General features: G+C 36.5%; 1 protein-coding gene across 12 annotated transcripts in view; it reads right to left on the reverse strand.

The window, feature by feature from the left end:
- Nucleotides 1-27,483, reverse strand: part of HMBOX1 (homeobox containing 1) — a 210,758-nt gene that overhangs the window by 120,633 nt on the left and 62,642 nt on the right. For all 12 annotated transcript variants that reach the window (XM_065908112.1, XM_065908106.1, XM_065908103.1 and 9 more), the window contains exons 2-3: nucleotides 12,971-13,050; nucleotides 5,287-5,763 (exon numbers count right to left, since the gene is read on the reverse strand). In XM_065908112.1, coding sequence (XP_065764184.1) covers nucleotides 5,287-5,763; nucleotides 12,971-12,993 — 500 coding nt within the window. In that variant the 5' untranslated portion in view covers nucleotides 12,994-13,050. The remainder of the gene's footprint in view (nucleotides 1-5,286; nucleotides 5,764-12,970; nucleotides 13,051-27,483) is intronic.

The following is a 27,483-nucleotide window of genomic DNA, read 5'->3' on the forward strand; positions in this document are numbered from 1 at the left end:
AATGTCCTTCTAGGGAAATGAAAACTGAATTTAAGAGGGTATCTAGTAAGGTTAAATAAAAATGTGCTTTTGTGGGGAAAATGATGAAATGCTATTTTCTTGACTACTGATTTAAATTGGAATCTAAATCAATTTATTTAAAATCAGCTTCTCCTCAAGTAGAGACCAAGTTATAGGGAGGAGATAACACTCAATTATTCCAAGAGGGCACATCCAGTTTGTGAATTATTCACAGCCCTGCAGTAGGATATTACAAGCACTGCAGCAAGACAGAAGGAACCCCAAAAAGTCTGCAAAGGAGCGGAAGTTCACTTAACCCTCTCAGAGATTCTATTTTTAGATATGTGGGAAGTTTCTAAATATCCATAATGAGTTTAAAAAACTAAAAACAAAAACCTCTTTACTCAACTGCTTTACCAGAAAGAAGCTTTTTCAAACTGAAGAAAAACAAAACTTAGAAGATAAAGGGTGTGCTTGGGCAAGTCATTTAATAAAGTTGGTTTCATCATCTGGTAAAATAAGAACAGTAACATGTCCCCTACCCCATCACAAGGCTTTAAAGACTTTTCTCCAAGCACTGAAATTAAAATTAAATGAAAATTAGTATCAAATGTGTGTACATAATATATAAAATTTGAAAATTCTTCAGTGTAAGACTTTTTGAAACTGTAAAAGCATTATATAAACAATGACTATCATTTTATAATATGCCAGAAAGAACTCAAGGAAAAAAAAGAAACAAATGATCTAGTGTAAGTACGTTAGATTGAAGCTAACATCTGTATTGGATATTTTAAGGCACCATGAAAAGATTTCTATAAAGTCATTTTAGATCCAAGTGTTTTGTCATTTAGTTGGTTTCACTAGGTATTTCCATAATAGTAACAGCATTTAACTTTCACTGTGTTCAGTTCTCTTATGTTATTTCAAAAACTTCCACCCTACTGGGTTAAATTTGTTCTCTAAGTTTTCACATATTCTCCCTCATTCTTTCCACCTTCTTTAACAAAAACGACCTGCCACTCCTAACGTCCACATCATATCCTGTGAAATCACTGATTTCTTGGTGTGAAAATTTCTTCATTTACTCCAAATTTGTCTCATCTCTTACGCCTTACTTCCTCTGTCTAAAATTGACATCTTTAAAAACAATGTATCCACTTTTCCACCCTTACAAGTTCTCATTCTCATGATTTCTACTCCTCCAGTCTTATGGAGTTCAAGTGAAGTGTAGGCTGATCTTTCTTTGATTCCATAGTTTACTTCTAAGATAAGCTACCACTCTACTTCGATCTAATCACTTAGATACACTCAGTAATGCCTCTTCATGAAGGCACCCTTTTTAAAAGATATCTTAAAATAATAATCATCATCTAATCAGAGTTCTCGCTGATCCTCAGAGCTAAAAAAGATAGTTTCCTCTAATAGCTAACTTTAACCATTTCAAATATACATACCAATATATTACATGTGATTCTGTATTACAGTAGTTCCTGATCTGGTCTTATCTCTACTAGCAAAGTCCCTGAGCACAAAGATTTTGTCTTATTCATTATGGCGTTTGCATATTTAGAGCTTAATTTGCTCCATAAATGAACAAATCTGTAGTTAAAGATAAAAGGTTGTAAAGTGGAAAACCTGATGTAAATAATTTATTAAAAAGAGCTCTAAATTCCTAATGTTAAATATGTTTAAGCTTCCCAAAACAGAATGGAAGAGAGTTATGTATACTAGCTCAAAATGGTAATGCCTTCTTTTCTGGAACACAGGCTACTAAAGACTGAATGTTTAAAAGTTGCATGTTTTAGGATCTTCCAAATTCTCTTAGTTGATATACACTACACATTCTTTAAGACCTCTTAAAGGTAGTCATCTATCTCAAGACTTTCAGAGGTGGAGCAATACCTACTAATACAGAGTATTTCACTGGTGGAAAAACATAACTACACACAAATTCTTTCACACATGAATAGGAAGCTGCTCCCTTTAATTTCTACTCATGAAGATAAAGCATAATTTAGAAGCTTACAAGATAATGTTAAAACAAAATCTACTCTGTATGTATAAACAACATGGTAACTGAATACTATGTCCTATAGAATATAAATTCCTACCTACACAAGTAAATAATCTATTAGGCATATAGATAACCAACTCGGAATAATGTCTCAGAATTCTAGATAAAATACTAAACACTCATGAAATTTAGTATGTGGGTAGTCAGGAATAACATCTTTTATATGACAAATTAATTCTGATAAGCCTGATTTCAATTGTTATTTTATACATACACAGTAGGATAATACACTTTAATAGATATATGCTATTAGCAGATATACATATACACCTATATATAAGCATATATACTAATAGATGCATTTTTAAAATATTAACATGTAAATGTCTTTATCCTAGCTCTTGGTTTTAAAGTCCTTCCTAAAATGTTATACTAAACAATTTGCTGAGAATCCACTCTAGTTTCTCTTTGATTTTTTCAAAACTCTGATCAATCCAAAAACGGACAAAGTAGCAGTTACTTTCTTTCAAATTAATCAAATTAAAAAAAATTCTCTTTTGGATACTTTAAAATTTTTAGGAGTTGAGTTTGTGGACCCAATGGACTATGAGATTTGAAAGCTAAACCTTATAGTTGAGTGCTCTGGAGGCTGGCTAATATGAGCATGAGAGTGAATTACATGTGACGTATGTAGGAAAGGAAGCAGGAAGGCATTTAGGTGTCCATTCTCCCTACCTAGAGCACAACCCTCTGTATCATCAGAGTGTGGAGTGGGCAAAGGGGGATGGAGGCCTATGTGGGCACAGCGTACTCAGAAAGATTCACGGCTCAAAACTCATTCTCTAACATTCGACCAAATAAAAATTCATTCAGCTACCCAAGGGACTGACTTGAAGTGACAAATATCACTTGTGGGGAGAGTGGAGGATAAGTACATTAAGGCTTTCACACTTTGTCTTGAGTTATATTAATGATCATTCCTAAAATTTTACTTAAATCTACACACATGAAAAATGTATTTACAGAGGTAACAGATACCAGTGACAGACACACTGGTAATAAAGACATGGGTTAGAATTGAGCTCTGCCACTTAAGTTTTCTTGGGTCAAGTTATTTTTGTGTATCTTAATATCTCTGTTCTACCTCACATATAGCATGGTTGTGATAATTAAAAGTGAAACAGTCATGCAATAAACTTCTCCCTCAAACCTGAGGGCTGTGATTATTTGTAGACTTGAGAAAAATGGGAGATGGGCACAAAGGAAGAGTGAAGGTGTGGGTGAGGGTGCAACAGCAGAGGACCACAGAGCGCCGGAAGGATCAATGAGACCACTAGATGATCAGAGGACAGCACAGGAGCAGTTCTAAGAAAGAAGTCATAAAATACCCCACCTACGCAACAAGGGGCGGTATGTAAATTAAGTATTGGTAACAATTACAAACACACACACACATATATCTAGTGATGAAACTTGAATGTGTGTACTTGCTGGATTTAACCACAAACCCTGTTGTCAAGCTTTTAGACCATTATACTCAAGTTTCAGACTCTGGACAATCTTCCAGAGACTTTTGTTAAAAATAAACTTTTCCCAAACTTCCCATTAGTCTAAAACACATCTGGGAATTAACTAATGCTTTTAAAGTTCACTAAAACTGATTAACTACAGCAACAACAACAACAAAAAGGTTAGCATCCTAACAAATTTTATTGTTGATACCCACTCTGCTTAGGATAATTAAAAACTAACCTTGTTACATGTTAACTATTAAAGTAACTTCCATTTGCCCAAATGATCCTCTCTCAATCTTGATAGTGATGTAGATGTTAAATTCAAAATGAACATATAAACTTCGGCCAGCTGTTTAAGCAAGGAAAATGAATGAAAAGCCACACTGATGTTTTATACTTTTAAGTTTTACAAGGCTTAAATAACAGGTCCTGTAGGTGCTCTATGAAACCATTCATTACAGTAATTACATTGGAATCTAGATACAATAGTCTATTTAGCCCAGAATTCCCCATATGGCAGTTCTACCCTAAATGTAAATTCAGGACAGTTTGTTCAAAAGATTATTTCACCTTTGTGGTACTACAGACCTTTCAGATGGCAATATTAAGTCACCATTATACTATCTTAAACTCCTACAGTCTTAGAGAAGAACTACAACTCATAATTATAGGTTAAAATTTTACTTCTGACATATTCCTGCTACAGTTTCTTTCATATAAACCACAATGAATCTATCTCTAGGCTCTCCTCCCTACAACAGCAGTGCTAATCTACCAAAAATAATGCTTTTATCTCTTTCCTACTGACCTCTAAAAAAAAAATCCTTTAATTTCTACCATGTTAAACATAAAATCACGTACATGGAATTCAAATCTCCCCCAAACCTGTACTGCCCCCCCAATATACTCTTATCACCATATATAGCCAATCTGCAGTTCTTAGAAGACTAAACATCTTGCCTTTTCTACCTTAACTTTAAACAAACTTCCTATATTTCAAAACAGAAGCTATCGTTTAACGTTTAGCTCAAATTCATTTACTCACTTGACATAATAAGCCCTTAACATGTGCCAAGGACAGTTCTAGATCCTGGAGACACAGAATGGGAAGCACAGCAGTGCTGCCCTCAAAGTGTCTCAGCTTCAGGGGGAAGCTCTTTAATTACCTCTGTTGAAACTGGACTTCTTCAGGGTTTCAAACTCAAGGTGCTTACACTTATCTTGTAATAGATGACATTAAATTTGTGTGTGTGCGTGTGTGTACAGTATCTACTGCGAAAATCAGAACTTCAGTTTCTTAGGAATAGAAACCATGTCTATTTTTCTTAAGAACACTGCTTTTTAAATAATAGATGCTCAAAATTAGTTTGTCAATTGGCATGTTGGAGGGAAAAATTAAAGAGTATACATATTATTACAAAAACATCCTACCTCTCAGAGAAAGTACTTACATTGCATTTAAGGCTTACAGTGTATTTGTTAGCAACTCATAAAATTTAGACGTTAGAAATTAGAGCCATAGAGAAGGCTAACCTTTGCTTAGATAGCAGAATGGAAAAGACTTATAAAGCAGCAAAGAGAAAGAACTTAGGTAGAGAAAAAAATTTTTGAATTAAAAACATAAAAATTTTAATTTTTTTCTTTATCACCTAAGGGGAAGTTCTCATATGTAAAGAGCTGAAATACAGCTTTATTACTCAAAATCAGTCTAAGCACATAGATATTTGGAGGACTCTAAATAAGAAAGAAACTAACCTCATTAATTCCTCCACTTTATCATCTACATCTAGGTCCTCTTCTGAGGCTTCAAAACTGTATGACCTCTGACCCATGCTGTTGGCATGGTAGCGAGTTGGTGACATCTTCCCATTGGACGTGGATAATCGCTCGTTATTCTCCCTCCCGTTCTGATTGGTAGTACAAGGCTGTGGGGAGGTGTCGTAACTATTGCTAGGTGACGGGGACATGCCCGAATGCTGGGTCTGCGTGGAAGCTGTAGCTGTAGAGGAAGAAGCCGGAACATTGTTGGTACTATTCCCATACGAACTTCCTCCATAGCTGGACCTTCTTCCAAACTTGTCGCTATGCTCTTGATCAAGGCGGTCCAGAGTTTCCAAGGCATGGAGAATTTCATGTTTAGTCATTCCAGTACGCCGGAGGCGCTGGAGCAGATCTATCTGCTCTATGGTAAATCTGGGTTCATCTGTATAGTGAGACATGGTTTCCAGCAAACTAAAAAAAATAAAATAAAATAGTCCCTTTATTTATAATATCTACCAAAGAATGTATCATTATGTATTGAGAATGAACACAGACAAAATATTTCTCTATCAATGTCTTTACTGAAAATGACTAAGACATGATAAAGGGTAATATTTTGTTTTATAGGCAAAACTGACCTAGGAATTCTATAACTTTTATTTGGCATAGACAAAAACAATTTGGTAAGCTTAGCCCAAGTAAATAACTTACAACTAGCAAAAATATTTAAATGGAAACATGAGAGGGGCACACAAAAAAACTTAATAAGCACCATTTCACCCACCACTTTGCAATTTCATGAGTATTTCATTTCTGTAATGTATTCTCTCTATATAGTTATCTCAAGAAATGGATCTTGAGAGGTTGTGTCCACAATGAACTATTCATTTTTCATAGGAAATTGCTTCCATATCATGCTTCCTTTAACTAACACAAGGTACTGTAGTGCACCAGAAAATGCCTCAGAGTCAATGACAATATTAAGTTTAAGGGAATTGTCAAATACCATAAAAATTCTCACCATTCGAATTCCTTTCTTAATAAAACTTGACTTTCGTACTAAAGATTCTTTTAAGTGGGAGTTTCTTCTATTTTTATGGTTCTAGTGCAAATAGGTTGCATGGCATGCAGCAGGCTCTCAGTTAAGTGTTTGCTGATGAAAATAAATGTCAAAAAACTTTCTCATCCTTTCCAGGTAAACTTCTACTCTCAGTCAGTTCTAAGCTCTTGGAGATCAGTTTCTCTATCCCTCTATAAGAGGCTTCCCTGGTCCCTGGTGGCTCCGAGGGTAGAGAGTCTGTCTGCAATGCAGGAGACCTGGGTTCGATCCCTGGGTCAGGAAGATCCCTTGGAGAAGAGAATGGCAACCTACTCCAGTATTCTTGACTGGAGAATTCCATGGACAGAGGAGCTTGGCGGGCTACAGTCCATGGGGTCACATAGAGTCGGACATGACATACACACACACATATCCCTCTATAAAAATTTACTGAATATTCACTCTAGGTCAGCACTGGGCAAGAGTTTCATGTCATACAAGCTCAGTTCCTCACAACAACATTGAATCGTAATTTTTTTTTTTTAGTACTGCACTGATTGACTGTTGAGGAAACTAAAGCTCACAATGGTTTGTATCTTGGAAAAAGTCTCACTAAGACATAGGAAAAAAGATTTAAACCTAGATCTTACTGACTCCAAAAGCATGCATATATGGCAGAAATTATAGGAATCAAACGATATGGGACACAGACTTTTGCCCTTTTTTAAGTTTCCAGTTTAAACCACTTAGACAAAACCACTCCACTCAGGGACTAGGGGTTCTAGTAACAGCTTTTTTTTTAATATTTAAAATCTTTAGTCCATACAGAATTTGTATTTACTTAATGAGTATCAAAGGATTTGAACTTTATTTTTCCCCAAAAGGATAGTTCACTTGTCCAATATGCTTCATCGAGTAGTACATCTCTTCCTCTCTGGTCTGAAACACCAACTTTATCATATATATGAAAACTCCACAAAAATCTGTATCTACCTTTGGAGTGACTGTTTTGTCTTCCAAGTCCTTTTAAAAAAAAGCAGGCAGAAATCTATAATTTTTATGTGAAGTTATTCTAGTTTTAGAGATCAGCTCATTAAAAATAAAAACAGACATTCTATGGGCCTAAAATAATATGTTGCAGGTTGTTTGTCCCCATGGGCCACACTGTCTGCCTTCTGCCTATTCACATTTTCTTTTTCTCTCTTCTAATATTCATTTGTGATAAGCTATTCATCATAAAAATCCTGTGTTCATGATTATTACATTCTTTCCCGATTATTTTCTTCCTCCAAGATTTTATAATGAAAAATTTTAAACCCATAGAAAAGGTGCTGACAGTGAATGCCTATACACTAATCATCGAGATATTACCATCAGTATTTTACTTGCTTTACCACATAATCTATCCATGCTCTAGGCATCCATCCCTCTATTCATTTCACTTTTTGATGCATTTCAAAATCAGTTACAGACATCTGTACACCTCTCCTTAAATCCTTCCACATGTAGATCATTAGCTAGAGCTCAGTATTTGTTCAGGTATTTTTTTCTATTGAAGTAAAATTTACATAAAATAAAATATGCAAATCTTACATTCACCATTCTTTGAGTTCTGAGAAGTACATCCACCTGTGAAATTAAATCCCTGGGAAGATAGAGAGTATTATCCTCACGCCAGAAGTTCCCTAGTGCTCCTTCCTGGTCAGTCCCCATTCTCTCTCCTCAGAGGCGACCACTGCTCAGATTTTTTCTCATGACAGGTTAATTTTTTCTGTTCCAGAACCTCATACAAATGGAATGTCTATGTACTCTTTTGTGTAAGGCTTCTTTCAGTATAAAGTTTCTGAGATTCATCTATGATGTTGTATGTATCAGCAGTTTATGTTTTTTTATTGCTGAAGAGTACTTTATCGTAGGAATATACCACAGGTTTCTTTAGCCATTCTATTTCAGACGCTTGGAATGCCAATTACTAGCTATTCTAAAGCTCTGCCTATTACAGTTGCACTACTCTACTAACTTCCTTGTCAGCTTCATATATCTGCCCTCCCCCCACCCCCAACCTATAATATATCACTGACTAGTTGGGTGAGAGAGAAAAAAACAAAACTTTCAACCAGAGTAATTCATTTATTTTTTCTCCTGACTAATGTCAACAGAAGAGGATACCTTGCTTAACACAAATGCTCTACTATTAAAATAATATGCAGTATTGGTAATGTTTCATGCTAGTTACATTATATAGGTGCATAATATGTGAACATTTACCAAGTTGTACATTACTGATTTGTACATTTTTCGGTAGGCATATTATATTCAAAATTTGTTGAAAAAGCTGTATAAACATTCTCTGAATGGCTTATAAGAGACTCTTGACACTACAGTTTTACCTTAACCCTCGGCCCTTGGTCCTTTCTAGTGTTTAGTAACATGTTAGTTCTTAATCCCAGAAAGTTCTTTTTAAAAGTAGCTGCCAGATCCCCTTAGTAATCCAAATAATTAACCCTTTAACTTACTGATTTGGTAAATTCAGGTTTCTATATATTCTTTTCTCTTGAAAATGGAGTTGTTCACTGCTAACTTTAGTCTTCATGCTTTCAAAATACATCATAAACAGACCTTATCTTATATGAGATTTCAAGGACTGTTTTATTTTGCAGACAAAAAAAATCAACCATGATATTTTCCTATCCCATTTATATCAGAGCTAATAGTATTCTATATGTAACTCTTCAAACCTCTCTCTGTATGGGGCAGCACTCTGTATATTAGTATACAACTAAAATGAATTGCGTGAATTTAATCTGCTAACTGAAAAGTATCCACTATAAAGCTTATATTAGACCGACCAGAACTAAAGATTCCACAGTATCTAAAACAACGTATTTATGTCATTCAGAGTCAGACTATGGGAACCACTTTATTTTTTGCCATGCTGCACAGTTTGTGGGACCTTGGCTCCCTGATCAGGGATCAAACTCACGCCCTCTGCAGTGGAAGTGTGGCGTCCTAAAGGCTGGGCCACCAGGGAATTCCCTACGGAAGCCCTTTTCAAGAGTGGTTAATTCAAAAGTCTTAAAAAAAGATAAAAGAAGGCACCTATTATTTTGTCTGCCCAGAATGTCTGTTTCCAACCACACGTTCTTGGAAAGGATGAAAGTGAAAAGTGGAAGTGTTAGTAGCTAAGTCATGTCCAACTCTTTGCGACCCCATGGATTACAGCCTGCCAGGCTCCTCTGTCCATGGAATTCTCCAGGCAAGAATAATGGAGTTGTTCCCATTCCCTTCTCCAAGGAATCTTCCCGACCCAGGGATTGAACCTGGGTCTCCTGCATTGCAGGCAAATCTTTACCATACAAGCCACCAGGTAAGCCCTGCCACTCAAAATGCCCCACCTTCTGGCCAATAGTGTAGGCACACAAGGAAACAGCCTTGCTCTTCTCAAAATATTCAGGTTAGAGTAGCAGGAAGATGGACAGTCACTATAACTGTGGTCAGCTGCAAGAAGATGTTAGTCTGGTATATTCCTCACCATGTAGAAGGAGCTAGTTTGTAGGAAAATAAGGCAGGCATAATAAGAAATGCAGGGCAAAGCAGAAAACTCTACAGTATTCACATTCGTTGTTCTAGTCATTCCTAAGACCCTACTACATCCCTGCTCTTCTTATATTGTCATGTAACAGCATGAAAGTGAAAGTGTTAGTCAGTCATGTCCAACTCTCTGCGATCCCACGGACTGTAGCCTACCAGGCTCCTCTGTCCATGGGATTCTCCAAGCAAGAATACTGGAATGGATGGCCATCCCCTTCTCCAGGGGATCTTCCTGACCCAGGGATTGAACCCAGGTCTTCTGCATTGAAGGCAGACTCTTTACCATCTGAGCCAACAGGGAAGCAGTTTAACTTCACACAGACTTCCCTTTATGCTTCACTTTGTTTAAATTAGACGTATGTGCCCTGCACCAAGAGAGGTCCCTAATACAAAGACATACCTAAAATAAAAAGATCTACAACTGCTAGAGCAAACTGTATGACTGCCCTAGAGCAGGGTGGGATAATGAGCAGGATCAAATCATACATGTGACACTGAAGGCACAATATTTTATTGAGAAAATGCCAAGATTAGAAGCTCGCTTAGATACTGAGAACAATATTCCAATGTACATTAACATAAACAAAGGCACACATTCTGTCATTTTCAAATTTTATTTCTTACAATTCACCTAGTTTAAGCACATCATCATGAGATTATGGCAATAATGACCTAGAAAGGTCATCTAAGTCCATGATACCAGCAATTCTTTTACAACAGAAAAAGATAACATGTAAAAGCTGAATTAATTTTCCTATATAACACAAGAACTGTTCACAGGATAAGGAACATCTTTCACTTTAAATTACTCATCTGAATGCAGACTCAGGCCAACAATAATTGAAAATGATGTGAGGAGAATTTCGACACTGTAATAACACAGACAATGTTTAAAGCATAAAAGAACAATTAAATTCAGGAATTATGGCTCAGTTCACAAAGTGACATTCTAAAATACCATACTATTAAGACCACAATAGTAAACTCTTTTTATAATTAATTTTATCTCCACCTGTATATGTAAACCCTTCTTGAATAAGTCTTGAGGTTCAGAACAAACTTTAACTAAATCCTAGAATCATGTAGAGGAAAGAAGATTAAAGCATTCACAAATGCCTAATCTTGAAATCATATGTGCAAAAATGACATGACCACCTTACTTGTAAAGCATCAACAGCAAATAAGATTTTATTGGATAACAGTATTTTCTTGAGCTGGATTTTGCTGTTTTTATCTTGTTATCTAGAATGACTAGGCAAAATATGGTACAGTTGTATATTAGTTTTGTCATTCATGGTATTTATTCCATGATGATTTAACACATTATGGAGCCAATCATAATGTTAACCAATGAAAGACATACTAAAGGCTCTTCATACTATTTATGGCACGTTACTCTCACAACTATTATTACCATCAAAGGAGTGGCAGTTTTAAAGTAAGAAAATGACAAGAGTAAGTAAGAAATGAAGATTTGCTGGGGACTGAGCTTACAATATGGAAAAGTGATTCTGTAACTCAAACCAATGGGAGAACTGACAAAACAAAGGCTATCACTATAGGTAAGAGCATAAGAATGTTTTCAAAATATATCGATATTGAGAAAAATAATATTATATTCAACTTATAATTATACTTTAACAGTTCTTAAATTACCACAAATTAAGGTTGAGATTTTTAAATAACAACCATCTATATACAATGGGGAAAATAAAATCCAAGTAAAAACATGAAAGTCTGTAGAGGGAGATATAAATTAGGTGTGGAATCAGAGAAGAGGAGACCATTTAGACAAAAATAATTCAATTAACATTTACTGAGATTTCCCCAGTGGCTCAATTTACCAATCCGCCTGCATATACAGAAGACGCAGGTTCGATCCCTGGGTTGGGAAGATTCCCTGGAGAAGGAATGGTAAGCCACTCCAGTATTCTTGCCAGGATAATCCCATGGATAGAGGGGCCTGGTGGACTACAGTCCATGGGGTTGCAAAGAGTCAGACATGATTTAGGGACTAAACAACAACATTTACTGAATAACCTCTGTGTGTCAGACTACATACAAAGTAAAAAGAATGCAACAAGGCACAAATAAGGCAAAAAAAAAAGCTTCACAATGTTTACATTCTAATGGCTATGGAGAACAGCCATTAACAAATAAACTGTACTTTTTAAAACAGGGAAAATTAGGCCCAAAGCAACAGAGTATCATCCCTTTCCCAAGTACACAGCTGCTTAGCATCTCAGGCCACAGTTCACACCACCTGGTCTATTCCAGAGACTTTCTGATCTACTATAAAATCAACAAGAGAAGAAAAATGTTTAACAAAAAAATCTCAGTAACAAGGAAAATCTACCATTATTCTGCTTAGTGGATTACAGAACTGACAACCAAAACAGAAGGAGTTTAATTGAAATGTAGACTGAACCGAATTTAAAAAAAATACTTACGTTAAAGATGCACTTAATGAGCTAATAGGTGCTTTATCTTCTCTAATATCTGAAATTCCCGGAATACTTTTGTTCAGAGGCCTATTTAATATGAACTAGAGGTTACAGCTGATATCCTAGCACAAAAAACTCCCAATACCACCATCCAATTTGTATTTTTACCAGACTCCAAAGAAAGGCTACCAACTGCATTAGCTAATAGGCTTAACTAGGCTTATTATCCCCAGCAGGTAAAGAAAATGGCTATTCGTGCTTATGAGTTTGCATACAAAGGGCAGCACTAAAGTAACATTCTACCAATATCCTGTTTGTCACAAGGAATTTAATACTAGCCATCTGTTTCACAAATTTCTAGGGTATTAAGCAGTTTAAAATTTTAAGTAATTTTAGGTTCAACTGAAAAATCTATGTTAGACTTCAAAGTTGAAAAAGAAATAGTAAAAGACAAAGGTAATACAGGTCTGAAAATTCATTCCTTACCACATAATTATGAAAAAATTATTTCAACTCTATCCTTTTTTTACTATAATATAATGATTTCTTAACTTTATTAAAACAATAGAGAAGATAAAAATTAAGAGAAGAACTAGATACTCACACCACTGGAAAGGAACTGAGCATACTTTACATGAGGTGAATCAATATCCTTGCTAGAGATGATCAGCGTTATTTATCATTCTGTAGAAAAAAAGACAGAAAATTCAGAAATACCTTTAAGTTAAATACTGAATAAAAATTTTAATTACATAATTTAAGGATTAACAGTTAACATCAGATAATCAGGTTTTTAAAAATTACTTTTTATTTTTCAAATAAAACATTTGTTTGAAGGAACATTTTAAAAACAGAAAAATACTTTTTAAAGCTTTCAAATTACTCACTTGGAAAAATGAAAATCATCCCTGAAGTTTATCTTTATCTGTTACCAGATACCACCCAAGGAAACAGATTTAAACATGAAATGGAATATATATATACACACAATATTGTGACATTCAGAATAACTTGATAATAACTCCAGTGCACTTACGTAGAATCCTATAAACAAAAAAACATACCACAGCATGATTGAAGTTAATAGTCTTAACTGGGGGTAAAACCTGGGGTGTAGTTCCAAGTTTATTATTTATTTTGTTGTTGTTTAGTCGCTAAGTCATATCCGACTCTTTGTGAACCCACGGACTGTAGCCCGCCAGGCTCCTCTACCCATGTGATTTCCCAGGCAAGAATACTGGAGTGGGTTGTCATTTCCTTCTCTAGGTGATTTTCCTGACCCAGGGATCAAACCGACATCTCCTGCATTGGCACTGTGATTTACCACTGAGCCGCCAGGGAAGCCCGTTATTTATTTTACTGCTAGCCAAATCTTACAGTGACTTGATTTCTTTGAGTCTCAATTCACATCATAAAACAGAGGTAATAGGTAACTACTTCAAAAAGCTACAAGAACTTAAAACATTTTTAAAATGGTAGTGATGAAGTACTTCACAAACTATCAAGTAGCAGGGGCTTTTACTACTAATTTTAAAAAGACACCAATAACGATGTCCATTCTTGAACAGGCTTAAGTTAATAATGGAGCAAGTTCAGTACTTCTATCTTCTGATTAGCATTCTGCTGCTTTATTCAGCGTTCAGACGCTGTGACCCCGTTCAATTCAGACATAGATCTTAACAAAAAATGAAATCTACTATTCACAGTTTAGGAGCTAAAGATCATGTATTACTGACTGCACTTATTAGCAGTTTCAAACCACAATATATACAGGGAACTATTTCCATTAACTCCAAGTTAATACTAAAAATTAGATGAAAGCCAAAAATGTTGATGTCAAAAACTATCACATTAAAATACACATTCAGCACTAAATTATATTAGGCAAGACCAAAGTGTCTAACAGTGATTAACGATATATGTGAAATGTACACAGTAAAGTTAGAAACCTTTCACATTTGCATATTCTAAACTGTAGCTTTAATGAAGTTCCTGCTGAAGTTAATTTTCTTGCTGACGTGAGAAATACTGGTCCTACATGGCAGATATAAAACACAAGAAAACCTCCTAAAAATACTGTTGATTGCATTTCCTAGACAAAACACCAACAACAAGCCACAACATTGATTATTGGTCTATATATATATATATTTTCACTCCTGCTCAAATTTAGTTAAAATATACTTAATACTAGCCCTGAAATAGAAACAAGGTCATAACGTGAGTAAGATATGGTCCCAGCAGTGTAAGAGCTTGTTAAACTATGGTGGCGGGGGGGAAGTAAAATAAAAATTTCATACACACACACACACACACACACACACACACACATCTCCAATAAAAAGCATTAAGTAATAAGACTAACAATACAAGATTTATAAGCACAGCAATTCAGAAATTAATTGGTTACAGAAAACTGGGAAGACTTCTTTAAGTGAGATCTCAGCTGTTATTTGAAGTTTAGAATAAGACTTCCACCAAATCAAAGTGTGAAGGGAGGTGAGAATCAGTGGAAGAAAAAATCAGGAAGAGGAAACAGTTTAAAAAAGATTATGAAGGATGTTTAGGGACTAAGTAGACCTGTCTTGTTGGTCTTTAACATGTATGTATGAGGAACAGACAGGTAGAAAGGGAAGAATTCCACAGTCTATGGAGGGCTCATAAATGCCTTGCAGTATTTCTGATCTTAATTCTATAAATATGAGACCACCACCACAATTGAATCAGAAAACCTAGGGGATAAATCACCAAAGACCTTCATTTCACAGATGAGGAAACAGATTAAGACACTGATACAGGCCTGTATAAGTGCAACTCACTGAATTTATGTCATTTATATTCCAGACATAAATGGACTTAAAGTAATACATAAAAATAAAGTATTCAAAGGACAGAAGATCAAGCAAGTTGCTGTGAGCTCTCTGCTCCCAGGTTCAATAACATAGAGCGTTCCTGGCATAAGAGACAGAGCTTTTAAATTGACAGATTAAAACTGTGTATTAAAATCACATCATTAGAATGGCTATAATTTTTGAAAAAACAGAAAATAACAAGTATTGGCACAGATGTGGATAAAATAAAACCTTTGTGTATTCTGATGAAAAATGTAAAATGGGGGTACTGCTATGTAAAATAGTATGGTGGTTTCTTAAAAAATTTAAACATAGCATTATCAGAAGATCTGCAACTTCAATTCCAAGTATATACGCAGAAGGGAAAGCAGGGACTCAAAAATATATTTGGACACCCAAGTTCATAGCAGCATAGTCACAAAAGCCAAAAGGTGGAAACAAATATCTATCAACGGATGAATGGCTAAGCAAAATGTGATACATGCATATAAGGGAATATTATTCTGCCTTAAAAAAGAAGGAAATCCTGACATGCTAACATCTATGAACCCCAAAGGCATTATACTAAGTGAAAGAAGCCAGCCACGAACGGTCAAACACTGTCTAATTCCACTTTTATAAGATATTTAGTCTTCAAACTCAGAGGCAGAGAGTAGAATGGTTCTTAAGGGGGGCTGGGGAAGGAGGAGTTACTGTTTAATGGTGCAAAGTTTTAGTTTGGGAAGATGAGAAAAAGTTTTGGAGATGGATGACAGTGATGGTTGTACAACAATGTTTATGGTACTTAGTGTCATGAAATGTTTGCTTTAAAATTGTTAAAATGGTAAATTTTATATTATGTATGCTTTAGTACTGAAAAAAGGAGAGTGTTATAATAAAAGAAAACACATATTAAAAGGTATCAGGGATAAAAGTTTATGGATGCTGGATCATATTTAAGCACCTAGCTATAAAAAGTAAGCTATAAAAGATAAAAAGAAATCACCTACTTATTGGACTTCTCATCTACTATACTTAAAAGAGAAAGAGCTGAATAACATTCACAGATGACTGAGAGGATTCTGTACCAACAAAGCTTACATTTTTATATAAGAAAAACACTGCAAATATGCAAGAATTCAGAGAGTGTATTTTATCAGTTACCTCAAATGAGACACATAATATAAAAAACTAAGAAAAATGTGCAAAGATATTTTTACTTATAAACTACAAGATGAACTAGATAATCTTTGGGTCAAAGAAATCAAAATCTTTATTTTATTTGAAATGGTTTTAGTGTTCTGCTACATAGGACATGCAATAAATATATATTATATATATATGTGTGTGTTTTTCCACATAGAGAAATCTGATCTGTGGAAGAGATCCAGTAATGGTGGTTAGTGTAAGTACAGGGTGAGAACTGGACAGATTCAGAAAAGGTTGGGAAGGGGACTGTTCTCAGAGAACTGTATCATTTTAACCATATGAATGTTATTGCTCAGTTAATAAATCAAATTAATAAAAATAGGAATTAAGAGCAGGAGCTCACTGAACCCTTTGTAATTCAACACCAACTTGAAGATTATAGCAAACTAATAAGACATAAGAATGAATTAACTGGAATAAATGCTGGAATGAAAGAGAAATATATACCTTTTTGCTAATGATCTAAATGAATACCTAAAAAATGTAAGCTATTCTAGTAAAAAAAAAAAAAAAAAAGTTGAAGTTTTTTGTTAAGAAGTGTGACACAACACTTTAAATTAATTTAAAAAAATTTCCCCTAGTTTAGCAGGAGACATCTAGAAAAACAGGAAAAAAAAAATACATCAATCACACTAATAACATTTTTCTAATACTTATAAATAGCTGTATTGAGAAAAAGGCTCCCCCCACAATTAAAGTTTAAAAATAGGGACTTAAAATTAGAAAAAAAGAAGTCCAAGAACCTCCAAGAAAATGAAACAAAAGGAGAAGACCAGAAGTGAACTTCACTGGCAGGACAACAGAATACACACAAAAGACACTACACAAACCAACATGACACTGGCGTGGGAACAGACACACAGCTGAGCGAAGAGAAAAAGAACTCAGGGACTTCAGAACAAACAAGAAAACACACAAGCCAAAGGCTAAATTTTATTTCAACAAGCTACGATAACTTATCATCGGGCAAAAAATTAGATCTTTATCTTAAATTATATATAAAATTTAAATTCCAGGTGCAATAAACACACATCTATAAAACTCAGAGACACATTCTACAACAAAATTTAGAAGACGATATGTCTTTTAAGTATTCTTAACAAAGAGGAGAAACTTTAAAAGGTAGACATAAGAGTTTAAAATTTCCTACTACAAAAAAACCATAAAGAATTTTTAAAAAGATGTCCTTGTCATCACAGGGGACTGGAACGCAAAACTAAGAAGTACAGACATACCTGAAGTAACAGGTAGGTTTGGCCTTGGAGTACAGAATAAAGCAGGGAAAAGGCTAACAGAGTTTTGCCAAGAGAACACACTGGTAATAGCAAACACTCTCGTCCAACAACACAAGACAAGACTCTACACGTGGACATCACCAGATGGTCAATACCGAAATCAGATTGATTATGTTCTTTGCAGCCGAAGATGGAGCAGCTCTATACAGTCAGCAAAAACAAGACTGGGAGCTGACTGTGACTCAGATCATGAACTCCTTATTGCCAAATGCAGACTTAAACTGAAGGAAATATGGAAAACTACCAGACCATTGAAGTAGGACATAAATCAAATCCCTTATGATTATACAGGGGAAGTAATGAGTAAATTCAAGGGATTAGATCTGGTAGACAAGAGTGCCTGAAGAACTATAGACGGAGGTTTGAAACACTGTACAGGAGGCAATAATTAAAACCATACCCAAGAAAAAGAAATACAAAAGTGCAAAATGGTTGTCTGAGGAGGCTTTACAAATAGCTGAGAAAAGAGAAGAAGCAAAAGGCAAAGGAGAAAAGGAATGATATACCCATGTGAATGCAGAGATCCAAATAATAGCAAGGAGAGATAAGAAAGCCTTTCTAAATGAACAATGAAAAGAAATAATGGTAAACAATAGAATGGGAAAGATTAGAGATCTCGTCAAAAAAATCAGAGATATCAAGGGAACATTTCATGCAAAGATGAGCACAATAAAGGACAGAAATGGTATGGACCTAACAGAAGCAAAAGGTATTAAGAAGAAACTGGCAAGAATATACAGAACTATACCAGCAATGTCTTAATGACTCAGATAACAACGACGGTGTGATCACTCACCAAGAATCCATCTTGGAGGATGAACGATGGTGTGATCACTCACCTAGAATCAGACATCTTGGAGGGTGAAGTCACCCAGGCCTCAGGAAGCATTGTACATGAACTGAAAACTACCAGATGTTCAAGCTAGATTTAGAAAAGGCAGAGGAACCAGAGATCAAATTGCCAACATCCATTGGATTATCAAAAAAGCAAGAGTTCCAGAAAAATATCTGCTTCATTAACTATGCTAAAGCCTTTGACTGTGGGGATCACAACAAACTCTGGAAAATTCTTCAAGAGACAGGAATACCAGATGACCTTACCTACCTCCTGTGAAACCTGTATGCAGGTCAAGAAGCAACAGTTAGAACTGGACATGGAATAAAGAGCTAGTTCCAAATAGGGAAAGAAGAACGCCAAGGCTGTATATTGTCACCTTGTTTACTTAACTTATATGGAGAGTACATCATGCAAAATGTTGGGCTGGATGAAGCTCAAGCTGGAATCAAGATCACCAAGAGAAATATCACTCACCTCAGATATGCAGATGACACCACCCTTATGGCAGAAAGTGAAGAACTAAAGAGCCTCTTGATGAAAGTGAAAGAGGAGGGTGAAATAGCTGGCTTAAAGCTCAACATTCAGAAAACGAAGATCATGGCATCCAGTCCCATCACTTCACGGCAAATAGATGGGGAAACAGTGGAAACAGTGACAGACTTTATTTTCTTGGATTCCAGAATCAATGCAGATGGTGACTATAGCTATGAAATTAAAAGACACTTGCTCCTTGGAAGAAAAGTTATGACAAACCTAGACAGGGTGTCAAAAAGCAGAGACATCACTTTGCTGACAAAGGTCCGTGTAGTCAAAGCTATGGTTTATCCAGTAGTCAAGTACGGATGTGAGTGTTGAACTATAAAGAAAGCTGAGTGCCGAAGAATTGATGCTTTTCAACTGTGGTGTTGGAGAAGACTCTTGAGAGTCCCTTGGACTGCAAAGAGATCCAATCAGTCAATTCTAAAGGAAATCAATCCTGAATATTCACTGAAAGGACTGACGCTGAAGCCGCAGTTCCAATACTTTGGCCACCTGATACGAAGAGCCAACTTTCTGGAAAAGTTACTGATGCTAGGAAAAATAGAAGGCAGGAGGAGAAGGGGACGACAGAGGATCAGATGGTTGGATGGCATCACGAACTCGATGGACATGAGTTTGAGCAAGTTCAGGGAGATGGTGAAAGACAGGGAACTCTGGCATGCTGGGTCCATGGGGCTGCAAAGAGTCGGACAGGACTGAGCAACTGAACAAAACAAAAAACAAGCAAATCAGAAAAACTATTTGACATGTAAGGGAAAGAACAGATCCAAGCTGTCATATTTATTTTAAAAAAACACTCAAATTTACTAGAAGTCAGAAAAATAACAATTAGTTGAACAATGAGATATAAATTCAGCAAAAATTTAAAAGATTATAATATGTCCTCAAAGGGTACTGTCCTTTACTGGTCTAAGGACAAAGTCCTTTTGGAAAGAAATCCAGCAACATAAATTGAAATTTAAAGTATTTACACTTTTGAGTCCCTTGGACTGCAAGGATATTCAACCAGTCCATCCTAAAGGAAATTAGTTCTGAATATTCATTGGAAGGACCGATGTTGAAGCTGAAACTCCAATACTCTGGCTATCTGATGTAAAGGGCTGACTCATTGGAAAAGACCCTGATGCTGGGAAAGATTGAAGGACAGAGGATGAGATGGTTGGATGGCATCACTGACTCAGTGGACATGAGTTTGAGTAAACTCCGGGAGCTGGTGATAGACAGGGAGGCATGGCATGCTGCAGTCCATGGGGTCGCAAAGAGTCGGACACGACTGAGCAACTGAACTGAACACTTTTAACGAGTAGTCCTATTCCTGGGAATCTATCATATATAAACAAAAGTAATCATACACAATACGTGTACAACTTACTTACGTATTTACTTACATAGGATATTTATTGTCATTTATTTTCATATTTCTTGTCTCTATAAACAGAATTGTTTCAATACATACAGGAATGGCTGAGTAAATGACAATATACTTTGATCAATGAACACAATGCAATCAAGTAGAGTTTTATCAGGTGACTTGGCGGGATTTGCACACTGCCACACTGAGTTAAAAAATGAACAGCAAAATGCAATCAAATGAGTATGATGAGACTGAAAAAGAAAACCTACAATAACAAAAATGAAAGTTGCTCGGTCATGTCTGACTTTTTGCCACGCCATGGACTATATAGTCCATGGAATTCTCCAGGCCAAAATACTAGAGTGGGTAGCCTATCCCTTCCCCAACAGATCATCCCAAGCCAGGAATCCAACCAGGGTCTCCTGCATTGCAGGTAGACTCTTTACCAACAAAACAGTCCTTTTATAGGCATGTCTCCTGTCAGTATGTTTATTGACATACATACATAGACGGACATGGGGAAAAAATAGGTGGTCAACAGGTATTGGAGGTGGCGTTAAGGATGAGGGTATACATAGGGAATATGCATAAGGAAGGATAAAAGCGTCTATGCAATAGTTAAATATGCAGTAATGCAAACAAACTGTAAACATTCCTACTATCAGAAATGGAGTCAATTGTCAAATAATGATTTTAGGGTTGTAAAAATTCAACACAATGTCAGGTTTTTCCATAAGGAAAAAGCCTATTGTCAGCACTGATGATCCTTGAAGAAAAAAATGTAACCTGGAAAATCCATTAGGAATAAGAACCTGTAGATGGTGGTAAAAAGGTTCTTTTTATTCTAGCTTTTCTCTTTAATATAAAAAGTATTAAACCATATAAGGTAAAGGAGAATTTCAAAAGATACAAAGTAAAAGTTAAGTTTGTCTTCTATCCCAAATCCGTTTTCCTCTTCCACTGAGACATTATATAGTTCCTTCATACATCTTAGAACATGGAAGTGTAATTTTAGGGTAAATTCCCAGTAGAGGAATCATTATGACAAAAAGCATATACCTTGCAAACTATGCTAAGAGAGATTTCGCCGAATGGCCTCCTTAAAGAAGATCAATCCATACCCCTACCTTCAGGAAATGCTTAACTGCGAATCCAGTATGTCACTGGTGATTTAAAATCGAATTTACATTGCATAGTTTGGTATGTATCTTGTTTTATTCAATAATGGTAAACACAGAAAGGGCAGAATATTTTAAGAAAGCAAAGCACAAGAGAAAGGGAAGAGTTAGCTCTAACAGCGCAGGCAGCAGGAAGAGGGAATAGGACACTGCTAATGACAACTAGTGAGACCCTTAAACTCAGATCTGGGTATCAAAAAAGATTTCTCAGAAGTTCAAAACAACCATTACAGATCTCCTTTACTGCTCTTTCAGCACCTGACACAGAAACCACTGTTATCCACCTAGAATACCAATTTACAGAAAAATTAAAAAATGTGTAAACATACAGAGATGCACAAGCCTTATAATCCCCTAAGTTTGACACTATTAGCACTTGGAATTTAATGATGAGGAATTAAAATTCCTTCCTTGCGGGATGCACATTAAACACACACACAGATATATAAATGCAACACATGGAGGAAAAAAACAGGTCATAAAACTGCACCAGCATAATACTATATATCTAACATAGAGTCCTTTCTTAAATGGCAATTTTTAAAAACTTTTTAATATGAAAATTTGTAAACATGTACAAAGGCAGAACAATAAATGTTTAGGTACCCATCACCCTCCTTCAACAATTATCTCTTTCTTGTTCCCCTGGCTCCAAAGGGTATTTTCAGGCCAATTTCAGATATCTTATCACTTTAACATCCAATTCTCTTCAAGTTTCAGTATCTGGTTTCCAAATCCAGAGAATATAAGACATAGGAACTTAGAAAGAGACAGTTCAGTTCAGTTCAGTCACTCAGTCGTGTCCGACTCTTTGCGACCCCACGGACTGCAGCACATCAGGCCTCCCTGTCTATCACCAACTCTCAGAGCTTGCTTAAACTCATGACCATCAAGTCGGTGATGCCATCCAAACCATCTCATCCTTTATCACTCTGATGTCTCCTTCTCCTTCTGCCTTCAATCTTTCCCAGTATCAGGGCTTTTTCCAATGAGTCAGTTCTTCACATCAGGTGGCCAAAGTATTGGAGTTTCAGCTTCAGCATCAGTCCTTCCAATGAATATTCAGGACTGATCTCCTTTAGGATAAACTGGTTGGATCTCCTTGCAGTCCAAGGGACTCTCAAGAGTCTTCTCCAACACCACAGTTCAAAAGCATCAATTCTTCGGGGCTCAGCTTTCTTTTTACAGTCCAACTCTCACATCCATACACGACTACTGGATTAACCATAGCTTTGACTACACGGACCTTTGTTAAAGTGATGTCTCTGCTTTTTAATATGCTGTTTAGGTTTGTCATAGCTTTTCTTCCAAGGAGCAAGCACCTTTCAATTTCATGGCTCCAGTCACCATCTGCAGTGATTTTGAAGCCCCCCAAAATAAAGTCTGTCACTGTTTCCCCAACTATTTATGCCATGAAGTGATGGGACCAGATGCCATGATCTTAGTTTTCTGAATGTTGAGCTTTAAGCCAACTATTTCACCCTCCTCTTTCACTTTCATCAAGAGGCTCTTTAGTTCCTCTTCGCTTTCTGCCGTAAGGGTTGTGTCATCTGTGTATCTGAGGTTATTGATATTTCTCCCAGCAATCTTGATTCTAGCTTGTGCTTCATCCAGCCCAGCATTTCGCATGACATATTCTGCATATAAGTTAAATAAGCAGGGTGACAATATACAGCCTTGATGTACTACTTTCCTGATTTGGAACCAGTCTGTTGTTCCATGTCCAGTTCTAACTGTTGCTTCTTGACCTGCATACAGATTTCTCAGGAGGCAAGTAAGGTGGTCTGGTATTCCCAACTCTTTAAGAATTTTCCACAATTTGTTGTGATCCACACAGTCAAAGGCTTTGGCGTAGTCAATAAAGCAGAAGTAGATATTTTTCTGGAACTCTCTTGTTTTTTTGATAATCCAGTGGATGTTGGCAATCTGATCTCTGGTTCCTCTGCCTTTTCTAAATGCAGCTTGAACATCTGTTAGTTCACAATTCACGTACTGTTGAAGCCTGGCTTGGAAAATTTTGAACATTATTTTGCTAGCGTGTGAGATGAGTACAATTTTGCAGTAGTTTGAACATTCTTTGGCATTGCTTTTCTTTGGGATTGGAATGAAAACTGATCTTTTCCATACTGAGTGCAGCACTTTCACAACATCATCTTTTAGGATTTGAAATAGCTCAACTGGAATTCCATCACCTCCACTAGCTTTGTTCATAGTGATACTTCCTAAGGCCCACTTGGCTTCAGGAATGGAGAAGGGAATGGCAAACTACATCAGTATTCTTGCCTTGAGAACCCCATGAACAATATGAAAAGGCAGAAAGTGACAGAAAGGGTATAAAAAGGCTTTACCATGGGGGGATGGGGGGGTGGGCGGGAATGATAGCTACCTGAAAAGAGCAAAATAACTAAAAAAACTAATTCTAGATACATACACATAATACCCACTTATCAAATAGTTTAAAGTCATGTCTAGGAACTTCATTTTTCAAAGACAGGTAAGTATGTGATAGATTTGTTTTTAAAAGCTGAAGTGGTTAAAAGCAAGGTTTTGATTTTAGGAAGTTAATCAGGTGTTTCACGTGTGTCAAACATTTTTCCCTGAACAAAGCCAGGTAAATGAGGCCTTACTACAATGAATGGTTGGTGACATGTGAGGAAAACCTACCAGATATTAGGAATTAAAGACTCATCTAAATTTGAATATTATTAATAATCTTTCAAATGATGCTTCTAGGTAGCCAGGTTAAAACTGTGAACAACTACTAACTTAAACAATTACTGTGCTTAGTTGCTCAGTCGTGTCTGAATCTGTCGACCCCATGGACTGCAGCCCACCAGGCTCCTCTGTCCGTGGGGATTCTCCAGGCAAGAATACTGGAGTGGGTTGCCATGCCCTCCTCCAAGGGATCTTCCCAACCCAGGGACTGAACCCAGGTCTCCTGAATTGCAGGTGAATTCTTTATCATTTGAGCCACCAGGAAAACCCAACAGCTACTACTACTATTTAATGAGTACTACCCGGGGCCAGGTCTCCCTGGTGGCTCAGTAAGAATCTGCCTGTAATGTAGGAGACTCGGGTTCGATCCCTGGGTCAGAGATTTCCTTGGAGGTGGAAATGGCAACCCATTCCAGTAATCTTGCCTGAGAAATCTCATGGACAGAGGAGTCTAGTAGGCTTCCATCCATGGGGTCACAAAAAGAGTTCGACATAATTTAGCAACTAAACAACAACCATCACCCTTGGCCAACATTCACTGGTTAAGTGTTTTACACATACAAACTCATTTAATCTCACCATCCTCTGAGGTAGATGACTAAGACAAGACACCACTTGCCCAGGGCTTCCCAGGTGGCCCTAGTGGCAAAAAAAAGAAAGAAAAACAAACCGTCTGCCAATGCAGGAGACATAAGAGACGTGGGTTCGATCCCCAGGTCAGGAAGATCTCCTGGAGGAGGGCATGACAATTCACTACAGTATTTTTGCCTGGAGAACTCCATGAACAGAGGAGCCTGGCAGACTACAATCCTTGGGGTGGCAAAGAGTCAGACATGACTGAAATGACTTAGCATGCACACACCACTTGCCCAAGGTCAATCAGCTAGTGAACTTCCCTTTTCTTATTAGAACTGTAACTGAAGTCCTTATGTTAGTCTTTGTTTTTCTTCAAAATGTAAGATTAGGGATATAATTTTATCTTTTCTCTGGAGCAGATGTTTACTTGTGTTAAGTACCATGCAACAAGCTGGTCAACAGATATACCACTAAGAAACTAATGATGTTCCTCTTATGTTTTACTCATTATGATTCACTACTTAAGGTTGTATACCATGGAGAGTTTTATTCCCAAAGAATTATTACGTATACTATTTGTCAAACTTTTAAAGACAGAAATACTCATGTAGCTCCTCCTACATTTCCAGTCACAGGGAAGTTTAATGTAGAGTTTGGCTAATAAAGATACTCCTTTAACAGACTCAAACTTTTTTAATAACTTGAAGCCACTCAGCCAGCTGAATCGATAAAGACTACACTTCTTCTTTTCTTTTCCACAAGGCAGTGTTTTAAATGTCTGTAAAATCTTCACAAAGAGTCTCCATGCTAAACATCCCAGTCATGATTCCAGTTTGACATGGTTTCTTTGTCATTATCTAATCTTCTCTTAAAAAGTGGGTCTCCCCACATTTGGCACAGACTCCTGCAGAGAACCTAACCAGAGGAGGAAACAGGGAACTATTAGTTTTCTTGTTCTGAACCCAAAATCATATTACTTTCTCCCACCACCAAGTCATTTTTGTGAGTGTATTAAGTTTACAGGCAAAACTTTTGCACATTCATTAACGAAGCAGTGATTAAACATCAACGAGAGAACTGAACTGACTCAGGCTTTTATCCATGCTTCTTTTTCCTAAACTTGAGGCTTTTTTTTATTTTTTAAAAGCAAAACAGCTTCATTTTTGCTTTTTTTTTTCTTGTAAGTAAATATTATTATTTGATATATATTATATATTTTATTTGTCTATTATCAGTGTCATTATTTTCTATTTTCTACATGTACTCTTAAAATAGTACCTGGAATATAACAAGCACTGTTTATTATTGAACTAACTCACAAACAGATGGAAGAGAGTGGAACATTCATATCCTTCTGGCTTCTGGGAAGCAATCTCTAGACTACTACACTTCACTGCTAAATGATCTTAATGCTTTATCAAGAAATACACAATCAGAAGAGCAGTAACTACCACATGCCCTCTAGAATTTACTATGACAATTTAATACAGGAATTATAGCCTTTGATTACTTTTAAGATATGTGGTGGTTTTGATGTTACCCTCTATATGTTTCCCCTGCTTTTCCATTCTAAAATAATTATATAACCTGAAAATAAAACTACACATCTCCCCATCATTAATATTAGAGTGAGTGAAGTTGCTCAGTCGTGTCCAACTCTTTGCAACCCCATGGACTGTAGCCTACCAGGCTCCTCCATCCAAGGGATTCTCCAGGCAAGGATACTGGAGTGGGTTGCCATTTCCTTCTCCAGGGATCTTCCTGACCCAGGGATCGAACCCGGGTCTCCCGCATTGCGGGCAGACACTTTACCATCTGAGCCACCAGGGAAGCAGAGGACCAACCAGGAAGGTCCCACTGAGATTAGAGTAGGTAACTTTTAAATTCTGTTGAACTACGCTATGAAATGTTAGGGAATAGCAATCCTTAAATCAGAGGATGAGCCACCATTTCCTCAAATGTACTGACTCCAGCTAGGACCATCTTTATACCATAGTCAGTTTAGATGCCACTTCCTTTGTGGCCTCATTATTAGAGTTGTAGCTATATACTCTGTGGTGTGATTTCAGAATTTTTTTTTGATTCATTTAAGTTAAAAACACATCTATGGAGCCGCTACTCTTTATATGATACGATTTAGCATCCCTGCTATGAAAGTGAGGGTTCTCTACTCTCATGAGGTTGTTACTGTTTCATGACTCTGTTATTCTTCTGAATTACAATACAAATATATGACAGCAGGCAGCACTTTCTCCTCATGTCAGTTTAGAACAGTTATTCCTAAACTGTGCTGTGCCTCTGAATTATATGGATATCTTTTAAAATCACAGAATCCCTAGCCAACTCTGGACTTACTGGATCCAAATCACTGGAGGTAAATATCCAAGAATATTTTTAAACAGCTTCTGAGGTAATTCTATTTGGAATCTACTGTTCTGGAGGACAAAAAAAAACTCTAATTATGCAATGCCATCGTCCTTATATAAAATATAGTGTCTAGGCATAAAGACCATTGTGAGCATACCCACACGCAAAACATCTATTATTTCCTACACAACATTCCAAGCTGAATACTTGGCAA

This window comes from Muntiacus reevesi, chromosome 17 (genome assembly GCF_963930625.1).
Source record: "Muntiacus reevesi chromosome 17, mMunRee1.1, whole genome shotgun sequence".
NCBI classification, from domain to species: Eukaryota; Metazoa; Chordata; class Mammalia; order Artiodactyla; family Cervidae; genus Muntiacus; species Muntiacus reevesi.